The sequence below is a fragment of the Ipomoea nil genome, unplaced genomic scaffold (assembly GCF_001879475.1).
Source record: "Ipomoea nil cultivar Tokyo-kokei standard unplaced genomic scaffold, Asagao_1.1 scaffold1721, whole genome shotgun sequence".
Classification (NCBI taxonomy): Eukaryota; Viridiplantae; Streptophyta; class Magnoliopsida; order Solanales; family Convolvulaceae; genus Ipomoea; species Ipomoea nil.
Genome location: NW_017618149.1, coordinates 639,899 through 654,492, shown reverse-complemented (window position 1 = coordinate 654,492; position 14,594 = coordinate 639,899). Strand labels below are relative to the sequence as shown.

The following is a 14,594-nucleotide window of genomic DNA, read 5'->3' as shown; positions in this document are numbered from 1 at the left end:
ACCCCCCACCAAAAAAACACCCCCCACAACCCAACCTACATCTACCACCGCCTCCAGCCACACCCTCCCCAAGCTAAACCAACCCCAACTAAACACTAACTAACAACCCTACGCATCACACCCCCATCCCGCACCGAAAACCCACCACCTGACCAACAACCACAAGCCTAATTAAAAAAAAAAAATATGAACCTCCCCATCGACCGGGAAAACGAACCAGAAATCCACCATCTGCGACGACTCCAACCCTATCTAAACCCTAACTAACACCCCTACGGACCTCACCCCCTCCCACGGTTGGAAACCAGGACCTAAAAACCCACCAACCAACCGCAACCCATAACCCCCAAAAAAGTAATGAAAAACACAATTAAACAACAACGACAAAGGAAGAAAACAGAGTAAAGAATAGCTTGAACACCAACATGGACTTCTTCAGTCGTTTGGATCGACGCAACGTAGAAGCATCCATGGTCACTCCGAAATTTTGAATAGAGAAACCAACAAGAGAGTGTACGCGTGAAGTGAGGGAAGATTAGAAGTCAGAAAAAAATAATGGAGGCTATGTATTAATGAGAAGAGAGAATCACGGTTAAACAAAAAATACAAAGATGCATAAATTTATTAAATTACTTAAATACCCCTAATTAAAATTCTAGGCACACGGATTGAAAAAAAAAAAAAACAAAAGAAATCTAAACCATTGAATTAATATATTAAATGGTTAGGATCTGATCTCACAATCTCACCTAAATAAGATGACCTCACCATATCCAACACACACACTAGTAATACTAGTAACTAGTAACTAGTAACTAGTAATAGTAACTAGTAACTAGTAATAATAATTGTCTCGTGCGATGCACGGACTATTATTAATTTAATAAATTTAACAATTAAATTTTTGACATCTTCTAAATTAGCAAAGAAATTAAAGTAATGGTTGTAGAAACAGAAAAACGTACTTGAGTTCATCAGTTCAGAATTAATTTTATTAAAAATGTAACTATAACTATATAATGTAATATTTAATATTTTTAAAGTTTAATTGTGTTATTATTATGTTGATTTTAAAATTTTCAAAAAAAAAAAATGTTGATTTTAAAGTTTGTTGTTACTTATATTATTATTTAAATTTGAATTTGAAATAACTACTTTAATTATATAACTAATGTATTTAAATATAATTTGTAAATAAAATAACAGGTAATATTTGTCGAAAATCTCCACCAAAAACTTATTCATTTGAAAAAGATTATTTTATATCTAATTTCTCCTTTTTATATATGTGGACTCAAATGAATTATAATTATTGAGGTTTATATGAATATATACAAAAATTATATTAAATATAAAATTTTATCAATAAATTTGAGCATAATAAACTTTTTTCCTACTTCATTTTGCTTTAATATATATATAGAGATAGATATAGAGATAGAGATATAATAAAATATAATTTATAAAATATAAATACACATAATAACTTAAAAAAAAATATGTATAAATACAACTAACCACACAATTAATGCATTCATTCTTGCTAATCTTGTTTCTATCAAAATACATTCAATTCGTACTTGCTAATCTTGTTTCTATCAAAATGCATTCACACTTTGGAGGAAAAATTTTGTGGCCAATCATTTTGCTTTAATATATATAGAGATAGAGATAGAGATAGAGACATATGAGGTTGTGTTCAAATGAGAACAATTCACTCTTGTAAAAAGTAATGATTAATTTTAGTCACTCATATGGGTTCATCAGTGATTGAGTGTTTATATATGTAAAAAAAAAAATTATAAAATCAATTTTATAATTATTACAAACTTTCAAGTTTAATTTGCAATGTTTATAAAACTATCTCCGCTCTTTATTTCACTTATTTTTCAGTCACCATTAATTACTGATTTACCTAAATGGATGAATAAGAATATAAAATCAATCTCCACTTTGTATCTAACGATATATTCTCACCTGAACTCTCACACACATCATTTTAACGGTATGAATGCAGACATTTTATTTTATTTTTGCCCCAAATCAGATGATATATATTGAAATGTCTTCTCTAATTAGATAAGCATTTACGCCGCCATGATATACCATTTTCAAAGTCTAATAGAATTTTATATTTATCTGCTTATATATCTAATCAAATTAGTTGTTTAGCATGCATATGTCATTAATTAAGTCAGACTTCAACTTGATATATTATGTAGTACGTAAGTAATTGCAAGAATATAATAATGAATTTTAATTTGTTAGATAATCTAAATTAAAAGAAGTCAAATAATTTCCGAAGTTAATTGCACGTACGGTGCCATGCTTAAAGAAAAACTTTGAAATGTTTGATCAACAACTGTTTTAAAACCTAAAATGCTAATTTTTTTAAAGACGTTAATTGGAAAATTTTTTGAGAACATTTTTTTTTAATTAAAGAAATTCTACCATGTCAAAATGGTATGGTACCTATTACTATATATATAAAAAAAAAGATATAAATACATTTTTTTTTAAAAATAATTATTTTTTTTTAGTACTAGTGATTGTATTATATATAATGCAGTATCTTGTTCAATACTCTCACAACCTCCTATATGAGAGAGTAACTTGGTGTCACTGAACCACAAAGTCCTCGATGAATTAAAATTATTTAAATTTTCTGTCTATTATTACAAAGTCGTGTTGTGCTAACACAAACATTTACGTCACTCTTAGACTTGTGTTGCTTGAAACACTTGTGATGTGCACTTTCTTATCTTACTATTTATAAACCTCTACTGTTGGTGATGTTAGTAGCATCTATATGCCATCTAATCACTGTTGCAAAAATATGTCTAAGCGTTAGGCGCCCCTAGACCGTGGCGATTTTCCCCTAGACGCCCGCCTAGGAGACCGGCCGCCTAGGCGTCCGCCTAGCGCCTAACTCGGCCGACTTGACCGCCTAGCGTCTAACTTAGCTAAGTTAACTCATCCATTTCGGTCGAGTTAACCCAATCAGCTCGGCCTGGCTAATTTTTTATCATTATATATATATATATATATATATATATATGTATATATATATATATATACATATATATATATATATATATATATATAAATATATATAATATGACATATATACACCCGTAGACTAGTTTGATACTTTGAATCTTTGGATGATTAAAATATTTGAGTATTTCGTATTTGAGTATTTTTAATTTTTAATATTGTTTTGATGTTATGACGTATGAATTATCATTATTTCATTTATTTGGATGTGTTATTTGATTGAATGTTGAAAACAACCTCATTAAAATTGTAAAACTGCAAGTCTGCAACTGTTTTTTTTTACGCCCGCCTAGATTCCGCCTAGGCCGTTTAGGCGCTAGGCGCTGCCCGGGCATCGCCTAGCGCCTACTGCAACCTTGCATCTAATAGACTCTTGCTATTGATAGATTCTTGTTGCTATTAAGGTTGTAAAGTACACTAGGTGCTAGTCGGGCTCTAAAGGCCCGCGCGCCTAGCACCTAGGCGGAAGACCAACAATAAAAAGAAAAAAAAGAATTGTGCGTGTGTATTGTATAATATATATTATATAATTATATATTATTTTTATATATACACACACATAAAAAAAATATTACACATGGATCTAGGAATTGCAAAAATAAAAAAAAATAAGTAATAATAATAATAATAATAATTCGACCGAGTCAACCAAGTTAACTCGGTTGATAAGTATAAGAGTCTTTCTGACCCAAAGTTTGTTTATACACTGATATGGAAACATTCTTTGCCCTATGATTCTTAAGCCATGCAAGTAAAAGATTTGGCAGCAGATTTTCATGGATTATGGCAGCTTTTGGACAACTACTAGTTGTTGAGTGACAACGTGTAAATTCAAATTTAAAGTTGGCACTTATCCCTTCTCATCTATAAAAGAAGGACCTTGCTTAGAAGTAGATGCACTACGTACTAGAAATTCTGAAATTTCCTACCGCCTGAAAGTTATCTTAAATAAAGTTGAAAGCCTTGTTTCCGACCACTTTTGGTATCCGAAAAAACCTTTACTGCTATTTCCGACCACTTTTTGCTTTCAATTTAATTTAAGATCACTTTCACGTGGTCGGAAATTTCATAATTTCCAGTAGTGATGCTAGTTAATACTGAACTTATTGTGATATATTGTTGAAAGTTATTGAGTGAGAAATTGCAAAGTGCTATATCAAGTCTTCTAAGCTAAAGAAGAATATAATCATTATGATTCTTGCAAGTCCAACACTCAACAACAACATAACCATCTTTCTATGTTGAAGGAATTTGAAAGATCATTCATTCTACCAAAGCGACTTAGTGATTGTTCATTGGTTAGTTCTTGATCAGGCAATGAAGGACAAGTTAGCGAAGTACTCATGATCTGTCTCAAGCTAGGATTGCCACCAAAAGAAGCTAATACATACGTGGTAGTGCATGCGAATTGAAAGAGCTTCGCTTCGCTTTGTATTGTGTACACTTGATATATAGTGAAAATCTCCTTTAGTTTAAGGAGAAGAATGGAGTAGTAAAAAATTTTAATTTCCAAACCAAGCGCACGATATACAAATTTCTCTCTTTTGCACATTACATTTTATGTTATTTATTTGTGCAAACTAAACTCACACTCAATTTAATACAATCACGAAAACTCACAAAACTCAGCTACAACTCATTTTAATTACTTGTCAAGTTCAATACTTCTGTTGCAAAGAAATTTTATTTTCTTACTCTATTTTTAAAATCTTTAAAGTCTATTCAACCACCACTTCTAAACTTTAGTTTGCCCGGGACCAACAGATATATTAGACTTTATTCTTAACATTTGTTCACTACAAAACTCTCTTTTACTAAATTTCAACCAACTATATATTTAGTTGTCAATGGGTGAATCAAGACGATAAAAGGAGGGAATAAATAGCCAAAATAACTCACAAAATGTCAATGGGTTTTATACATGAACTGTACCATATATCTAATTTACAGTTTGAACGTTGTTGTTGGTTCATAATAAACATTAGAAAAAATATTACATTTGACAAATGATGTTACCGTTCTACAAAAGTAATTAAAACCAGTACTTTTTTATTCAGAAAAAGAAATTCTACCTTGCAAAATATGATCTCTATCTACTGTCACCTGGAGAGGAAGACTTACTCTTTGAGGTTTGTTGGAGATGATACATCAAATTCCCAGGATGAGGATTTGCCGAGGATGTCGTTGTCGGCCTACTCAACAAACTTGAAGAGCATTTATTTGGATTTGGAGATGGAGAAAAGCTAGAAAGGATGGGAAAAGGCTCGGCCGCTGCCTTCAAGTTCTGGCTTAATTTCTCCGCTAATCCATGGATTCCGAGGTTGTTTAAGGATGTTCCACTGTTTCCATTATTAGTGCCAATGATTGATGAAAGGGCAGCTGCTAATGCAGATTGGAAGTTTGGGTCGGAAGTGATCGCCTTTGTTGCAGCTGCAATGGTTTCTTGTGGGAGAGACTGTGAAGGAGTGTTGTTATTATTAAGGTTGTTTTTGGACAAATAGGATTGGAAAAGAATTTGATTGTCTTGATGAAAAGGTTGTTGTTGGTGTTGTTGTTGTTGTCTGGCAAAGCTAAGAGATGAGCTTATGTGGGGTTTGTTATAAGGTTGAGTAGTTCCAAGGTTCCAAGAAATGGGGAGAGGGTTTGATTCCAAAGAACTAAAGTTGAGATTTGTAGAAGAAAATCTTGGAGGGTAGTTTCCTAAACTTCCTATTCTACTTAGATTTGATGATGTGGAAGAGGGAGCCGATGAAGTTAAATCTAGGACGATTGTGGGGTGTCCAAGTGTTGGGGCTATTGAAGAGGTTGGGATGTAGAAGGGTTTTGGTTTTGAGGCGTCGGAGAGGTAGAAATTTAGTCCGTTGAGATTGGCGGTGGAGGTGGTGGTGGCGGTGGTGGTTCCTGGCGGCATTGAGGTGGAGGCGGAGGTTGATGAACCCGACATTAGCATGGAGGCGGCGGCGGAAGTGGTGGAGGCAATCGCGGTGGCTGAAAGTGGAAGTGGATGGTTGTGTGTTCCTTCATATGTTGTGATCAAAATTGACATGTCATCCGCACATCTTTGAACCTTCAATTAATTAACACTAATATTATTAGTAAAGTTAAACAAAGAATGAGTATTTATTACACAATATAATTGATCGATATATTAGAAACAAGTTCACAACAAGCTAACTTGAAGAGACATATCAAGGTAAACTTGGCCGGCCCTAAGGTCCCGAAACTGAGTTCAGCACTAGCCGCTCGACCTCAGGCGATTGAAGGCCAAGCTCAACACTCAACCTCGGGCACCCAAGGCTGAGCCGAGTGCTTGGTCTCGACTGCCAAAGGCCGAGCTCAGTGCTCAGCCTCGACTGGTCAGGGTCGGCATCGAGGCTGGGTGGAGTGCCTGGACGTGGCCAAAGGGCATAACCGCCCATCCTTTACTCGGGAGCGGTTATAGAGCCAGCCTAGTATAAATTTCTCCTATTATATTTGTCTTATCAATTAAGATATCACAATCTATATAACTATATTGTAATCACATTACACAAATAATTAATACAAGACTTTTGTCTCTTCAAGCTTCATATACCTTGTATTTTACTATTTATTCCTTAGTTATTTGTTTTGGTTAATACAGACCACCCGAGTAATCGAATTGTATATGCTTGTATACCTGTTTCCTTACTGGGCAGTTTGGAGCCACAGTGCAGCGATAGTATGCCCTAGGGCACGGATTCCCTTTCGCAATCTTCTGTCCATATTTCCTCCATTGGCACCCATCATTCATCTAATCAAAAAGAACAAAAAAAGTCACATTTATTCAATTTGAACTAATTAATTAGTTTTTTTATAACCAAATAAATAAACTCATGCATGCAAAAATTTATATTATATTATATTATATTATATGGGGTTAGGTTCCCGTGCGACCGGTGCAGGTTGTACCATTAGGTATGTATAAATGCATCAAAAAGTGTTCAAAAACACACTATTAGATGTGGTGCATTTATGCATACCTAATGGTGCAATCCGCACCGATTGCACGGGAAGCCATGTCCTCATTTGAACCGTATTATATTATATTATATTGTTAAATGCATACCGTTGGGGCATCACATCTGACCCTAACAGAAACCCTAGCTCTTTTAGCAGGGTTTTGTTGTGAAACTTCATCCTCTCCACTTCTTGTAGTTTTCAAGGCCTTACTTGGAGGCCAAGTCTCCCCATTTTCTTCCTTCACTTCATCTGAACTATTATCTGTGCTTTGATTATTGGGCTGCAAAGATTTGAATTTGCAGTCCAAGCCAAGAGTTAGGCCCTCTTTCTCATCATTTTCTTCATTATCTTTCCCAGCACCACACATTATTGATCTTTTCATCTCAGCTGAAGCCCTTCCCAGGCTAAGGGACACCAGCTGATCCGATTCTTCGGTTACTTGGGGAGTATTATTATCATTTTCGCTCTTTGCTGCTTTTTCTCCTTCTTCCTTTTCAACCATGCCTTGGAATTGCATCTGAAGCGTCCGATAATCGTTCATCATACGCTCCAAATACATCTTCAACCTTTGATTCTCTTCCATCACTTCCCCCATTTCAGCCTTTGCTGACTCAAGTAGCTCGTTTTCCTACATTATTCATCGCCAATATAAATAACGTTCACAAGATCGAGTTTCAAAGGCCAGAGCCCTTTGAAACTAATGGGTTTTTCAACTAATGGGATTGTGGGTAGTTTTTTTTTTTTTTTTTTTTGTTGGTTTTATTATTCCTGCGAATGCAAAACTTTTGTGGGGTCCATTAAACCAGATTAAAAGTCTAACAAGTGCTACAGGGTGCATGTCAAGTTTACTTGACACGCCTAGCTAGTGCATGCACGTCAATAAGTATTATTCTTTGATTCAAACTTAATATATCATTAAAACACCCTATTGAAAATGCAGACTTTTTCCCTTAAAGAAACAAATGTGGGGCTTCTAGGCTTTCTAGCTAGTTAGTTGTTCTAATTGTATGTAATTGTCAATAAGTTGCATATGAAGGAAAGAACAAGTTTGAATATGACACCCAAAAAGTCATATATAGTTTTGTCTGTTAGAATGTCTAAAACTGCAGTTAGTTGTCAAAGGTTTGAAAAATTGTTAGCTCATAATTAGCTAAGACGATTGGCCGGGGTTTGGCGTGCCGTAATCATATCAGTGTGCAAGCTTAGGGTTTTAAATATTTAAAAAAAAAATTGGTTCAATTATCTTCAATATCGTTTCATGTTCAATATTTAATTAATTATATTTAAAAAAGTTTTTGAAATATATAAATGATCAGTCATTCAATAAATATGAATGCTTTATTACAATAGCAGTATAACATCGTTTTAGGGTGGAAAAATAACATCTCATTATAATTCAGATAAGAATAATAGTCTAGGTGCATGAGAACTATAAACTATTATAAAATTTGAAAATTATTCATAAATAAAATGTGTTTGTAGTTTATTCTTATTTGTCAGAATTTATATTTATTTATTCCCCACCAGAGCCCATAAAGTTTACCACAGTATATCCTAGTTTTTAGACCTTAGAGTATTGGGTGTAGGTTAAATAGTTTTTCCAGTAATATGTTAATTAAAATTGTTATTAGTGGGGTCAACCTCTTAATTAGGGTTACCAAATAGGCAGTTTTCATTAGATACCAAAAATAATAAGAAAATTATATAATAGTCAAAGAAAAATGTTTTGGTGCGTTACGTTCTATTTTGAATGCTACTAGCTTCTATTACATTGTATCTGTTCATATACTTTCTCAACCTACTGAAACATAAAGAACCAATAACGCCTCCACTGAGGCTCGAACTTACAACCTTCCAATTAGAAGTCCAATCCGAATACCATTAGACCACATAGTCCTGGTCTATTTTGATGTTGTAATTTCAAAAAATAAATAAATAAATTAGTGAGTAATTTTGAAATAAAAAATATTTATTTTTATTTCATTTTTAACCACTCAGTACAACTAAAATATATATTATCATCCTTTCCAATTTTTTTTTTTTTTATTGAAAACACAAGGCGTTGTTTGGTAACATAGTTGCTTATAGCTAATTTTGGTTTATTTGTTACTATTAACTGTTTGACTTGGTTACATAATTAATATGAGTGTTTAATTAATTAGCTTTTTGTAACAGTTTATTGCTCCAAAATGTTAAAATTCAAATAGCTGCTCAAAACAGTTTTTTCGACAAATTTTTTGAGAATCATTTTGCATGTAATCAGCTACCAGCTAACATCTAATTTACCAAACACTTTTCTACAATCATCAATGTTTTCAGCTAGTTAAACTCACTAATCCAATCAGTTAATAGCTATCAGTTATCAGCTTTTTACCAAACACCAAAACAAAAAACAAAAAATAAAAAATAAAAAATCCCCCCATAATATGAGATCATTCGACAATTTTGGCTAAACGATTCCCCAATTCACAACGTGTCTATCCATTTCTTCTTCTTCTTTTTCTTATTGTTTGGAACTGACACATACAAACGTGATGATCCAATGCAACTTGCAGGAATTAAACAAAAAATAAATAAATAATTTAGTTTGGAACTGACAAATGACAATACAATACCTCTTTGTCTGAACTCAGATTTTTGTGGTTGGGTGATGAAGATGACTTCAAAGTGCCACGCTCCTTCTCTTTATTTCCATCTCCTATCTATATACACGCAATAATATATCAATACAATATATATTAATTTTGTTATTGGGTATTTAATTCTTTTATACAAAATTTAATTTAGCTGTGAATTTTAATTAATTTTATAATTGTAATAATACAAATATCTTATTTTTCTTTTTTTACAATAATAATACAAATATCATAGTCCTGTTAAAAAATTATTTTTATTTTTTCATTCAATGCCCTTGTAAAAATATACGCCGGCCTATTAATAAGTTTATTATCAGAAATTAAATTTATGGTTTTCAAAAGTCCTTAAGTTACATCAAGAAATATATAGATCTGGGTAAAAGTTTATGGTTCTCATATCCTATATATAACTAGACAAACATATTTTTATCCGAAAATCTGTCAAATTTATATCCAATAATCCATTCAAACCAAAAAATCATATATATATATATATATATATATATATATATATATATTGAAATATTAATGATTCTTTACCAGATAGTATCGGTTCTATACTTTCTCAATTTTTTCAGTTCAAAGAATCAATAAACCCATGTATATATAACATAACATATTTATATGTGATTTTGAAAATTTAGATGAGTTGGCATATATACCTCATGATCACCACTTGAATCTGCAGCTTTCTTCTTGTCTTCCTCCATGGATGCACCTTCAATATGAACTGATGGCTTTCTCTCTCTCTCTTATCTTCTTCTCTTAATTAGGCAAAGGTGGTCATATTTATAGGGTAAAGCCAACAGTCTCTGACTTGATTAAACTAAATGGAACTGTTCAACTTTCTTGGCTGACACACCCACCCACCCTCCCCCACCCCCACCCCCCACAAAAAAGGTCAATGCCCCAATTGCAATCAAGCTTGGGGATGCATTGAATTAAATTAAACTGTGCAGTAAATAACAAATAATTAGAAAAGAAATTGAAGAAGAAGAATTCAACTTTCAACGCTGGAGTCTCAGAGAAATATAAAACATACAACAATGTCGTCGTGAGAGAAGGGGATGGAGGGTTTTGCTCCGCAAAGGTCGCGCTCTCTCCTACGTTAGTCTTGTTTTTCATATGGATTTCAAGTTGGTACAGCTATTTTTGAAGTTTCGTAGGTAGTTGAAGTCACATGCAATGCCCACACTCGCCGGTCAAACGCAGCCGTATATCTTCCGGTGACCGGAGGGAGAAGGCCAATCATATTTTTTTTGGAATTTTTGGATGATTTTTCAATTTGCCCTTACGTTTTTCTCCTCATCCAATTCCTCAAGTCAAACTTGGATTCTATTACTTTACTTCTAATTAATACCATATGAGGTCTATTTCCCACAACCAAAAAATTCGTATAAATACATTGTTTGGCCTAGAAAATAATAATAACAACAACAATAATTGATGGGGCTTAGGTTCTAACCCGTTACTTGTGAAAGGTGGGCCGGTCCATGAGGGGGTGGACATGGGATAGGCGGGGCATGGGTTTGGTGGACAAGGGTTGTGGCCATGTGGAGTGTGGTGAACCGGAGGAGGGGGGGGGGGGTTGGGGCGCGAGCCCCCGATGGTCCTGCTGGCTAGCCCGTGGCGTGGCCGCTAGGCCGGGCCTTACACGTCCCTCGACGTGCTGCCGGCGAGGGGTGAAGTCGTGACACCGACGAGGGGATGCGGACGTGATGCTTGGGGGTGAGGTGTTGTTGCATGGACTGGTGGTGGCATGAAGTGCGGAGATTATGGCGTTACACTTGGTTGGTGCTCGTGGATCCTCTTCTATTATAAAAAGGGATGTTTTATCCAGAAGAAGGCATCACGATAACACAATATAATCCACCCCATATTTTGATGGCCTCGACTTGGCACCTTGAACTAGGTCGTCATTGTTCGAATCTTCTCGCGTTGTTTATTTATCTTCTAGTATTCTTGTGGTAATTAGGCCTTGCTTGGGCCTAGTGCTCGGGTGATAAAAATCGCTATTTTCACCAATATACCCGATCGCGACAAAACCATCAATAATAATAATAATAATAATAATAATAATAATAATAATAATAATAATAATAATAATATTATTATTATTATTATTATTATTATTATTATTATTAACTCAACATTTGAAATTCATGTAATATTCTCAATCAAAGCCTTTAAAATTAATAAGTCAGTGCTAAAAAAATTTTAAAACAAAAATAAACTCTATTGATGGTTTTATTGGGACCGGGTCCACCATAAACCAGGTATAGTGATACAGAACGAGAATAGGAAAAGAGTAACTTTATTACTCGGGGCGCTAAGCCCAAAACAATAAGTACCAAGCCCGAGGTACAAGCCCAGAATGGCGGCCCAAATATAAAGAACATGGCCCACGGGGTGGGTTATAGCTAACTATGCTATTGAAAGGAATCGAACCTAGGTAGCTGGGTTGAGAATATAGACCAAGGACTACTAGACCAGTATGCCTGTAGTGTCTGAGTTGCCTTTAGCCAAAGATCCAGGGCCCCTATTTATAGCAGGCCCTCCTCCCTTTTGGCTGTGTACGTGTCCCACTACTCAAACGCCACTCCTCGTTTGTCGCACAGCAGTCCGCACGTTCGCCACGAACTGACGCCCCCACCTTCTTCTCCCGTGCACCCCTCGCACCCGCCCGGTGCCGGCGACTGCACGCCCCGCGCCCCCCGCGATGGGGCGCTAAGCCCGCGTCCAGCCGCGCACCGGGCGCGCTACCGCCGGCTGGGGCCTCGGGCCATGGGCGCTGGTTGGCCACCGCCCACGTGGCCTCGCACGGGGCGCTACGCCTGCACCAAGCCGCGCATGGCGCGCTGGTCGCACTAGCCGCGCCGAGCAAGGGCATACTGCCCGAGCCAATTCGGCCCTCTCCAGCGACGCTTCCCGACGACACCCCAAACCAACTCCCGTTCACCAGCCCCCCCTTTCGGTCCATGCTCTTCACCTCGGCCCATCATGCATGTTTGTCTTCCCAGCCCAACAAGACTTGGGCCAACCTCCTTCTTTCACCACCCCCACTTGGCCCAATACTTTCCCAATAAAATAGACCCCCTAGGGTCCCATATCCCCATCACAAGTCCCCCACTTTCTTTAGGCATCTGGATGCCTGAAAGAAGTATAATTTAACATCACATCCTCCTCCTATTTCCAAACTCAAATCCCAGTTCCCAAACTTTCCAGATATCCTCCTCACAAGTCCCCCCGTACGCTGCCGCCACCTTCCATCATCACCATTGTCATGCGTGACGTTGTTACTCCGTACCTCTGCCACACACTGCACGTCGCCATAGCCTTCGGTTCTTCACCTAGTGTCGAGAGGTCAAGGATTGTCGCTTCTTGGATGCTTCGTGTACTGGACATCTCCTTTGTTGCATTTATTTAATCTACGTTTGTTGATTTCTCCATGTTGCACGTGCATGCTTCTTTTGAATATTCATTGGATGACTTTGCTCCATCTCCATGCAGCACCTGCATGTGGTTTTTTTTTTTTTTTTCTTTTTTTAGCTTTAGACATAGCCTCCACCCCTTTTGGGGGGAGGGATTACCTTTTGCTTAGCGGGCTGAGCACCCTCTGGAACTTGTATAATGCATGCTACAAAAAAGCCCGCGGACTACCTATCCTGCCATGCAAGTCCGCGTATGTGAGTTGCGATAACCCACCTGCCCCAGCCACCAAAATGCACGCAGACTGGCTACCATGTCATGCAAGTCCACGCATGCGGGTTGCGATAACCCACACGCCCCATCCGCCAAAAGCCATGCGGACTGCCACGTCTAGCAAATCCGCGCATGTAGGTTGCGATAACCAACATGCCCCAGCCACCAAAATGCATGCGGATTGCCTATTGTGCCATGCAAGTCCGTGCATGCGGGTTGCGATAACCCACACGCCCCATCCGCCAAAAGCCATGCGGACTACCAAGTCTAGCAAGTCCGCGCATGTGGGTTGCGATAACCCACATGCCCCAGCCACCAGAATGCACGCAGATTGCCTACCCTTCCATGCAAGTATACGCATGTGGGTTGCAATAACTCACATGCCCCAACCACCAAAATGCATGCGGACTGCCCACCCTACCATGCAAGTTCGCGCATGCGGGTTGCGATAACCCACACGCCCCATCCTCCAAAAGCCATGCGGATTGCCAAGTCTAGCAAGTCCGCGCATGTGGGTTGCGATAACCCACATGCCCTAGCCACCAGAATGCACGCGGACTGCCTTCCCTACCATGCAAGTCCGCGCATGTGGGTTGCAATAATCCACATGCCCCAACCACCAAAATGCATGCGGACTGCCTACCCTGCCATGCAAGTTCGCGCATTCGGGTTGCGATAACCCACATGCCCCAGCCATCAAAATGCATGTGGACTACCTACCCTGCCATGCAAGTCCACGCATGCGGGTTGCGATAACCCACATGCCCCAGCCACCAAAATGCATGCAGACTGCCTACCCTGTCATGCAAGTCCGCGCATGCGGGTTGCGATAACCCACACGCCCCGACCACCAATTTTACACAGGCTGCCTACCTCGCCATGCGAGTCCGGTACTGGATCATCCGAATGGCCATGGGGCTAGCATGCATAGCACATAGGAGCACATAGTTTGAGAAAATAAACATAATATTTACTGAACTAAGTGTAAAAGTGTACTCACCAGGGTAGCGTCTGAATGTGCTAAGTGTGTTACCTCGTAGGGTAGCTCATCATGCGAATCAGCCATTTGGGCATTACATCGGAATCTTGCGCAGATAATAGAGACTATAAACACGGGCTAATCATAGCAATCTTGACAGACGGCGCAAATGATGGTTTTATTGGGACCGGATCCACCATAAACCGGGTATAGGAAAAGAGTAACTTTATTACCCGGGG

At 37.5% G+C, this 14,594-nt stretch overlaps 1 protein-coding gene across 2 annotated transcripts; it reads right to left on the bottom strand.

The window, feature by feature from the left end:
- Positions 1-4,929: 4,929 nt before the first annotated feature.
- Positions 4,930-10,503, bottom strand: LOC109191827 (probable WRKY transcription factor 61). 2 transcript variants are annotated; one of them, XM_019342504.1, is made up of 5 exons: positions 10,337-10,503; positions 9,654-9,740; positions 7,145-7,666; positions 6,716-6,829; positions 4,930-6,124 (listed from the first exon to the last, which is right to left on the bottom strand). In XM_019342504.1, exons 1-5 carry the CDS (start codon positions 10,382-10,384, stop codon positions 5,147-5,149), a joined length of 1,749 nt encoding a protein of 582 aa, XP_019198049.1. In that variant the 5' UTR covers positions 10,385-10,503; the 3' UTR covers positions 4,930-5,146. The 2 variants fall into 2 exon arrangements, with proteins under 2 accessions (XP_019198049.1, XP_019198050.1); XM_019342505.1 differs by having other exon boundaries at positions 9,654-9,743; positions 10,319-10,502.
- Between the last annotated feature and the right edge of the window lie 4,091 nt (positions 10,504-14,594).

Coding starts and splice junctions, on each gene's coding strand:
- LOC109191827 (XM_019342504.1), bottom strand. CDS start 10,384: ATGGAGGAAGACAAGAAGAAAGCTGCAGATTCAAGTGGTGATCATGAG. Junction 7,667..9,653: donor ATCTGAGTTCAGACAAAGAG/GTATTGTATTGT, acceptor TGAATAATGTAG/GAAAACGAGCTACTTGAGTC. Junction 6,125..6,715: donor ACTGCCCAGTAAGGAAACAG/GTATACAAGCAT, acceptor AATTAATTGAAG/GTTCAAAGATGTGCGGATGA.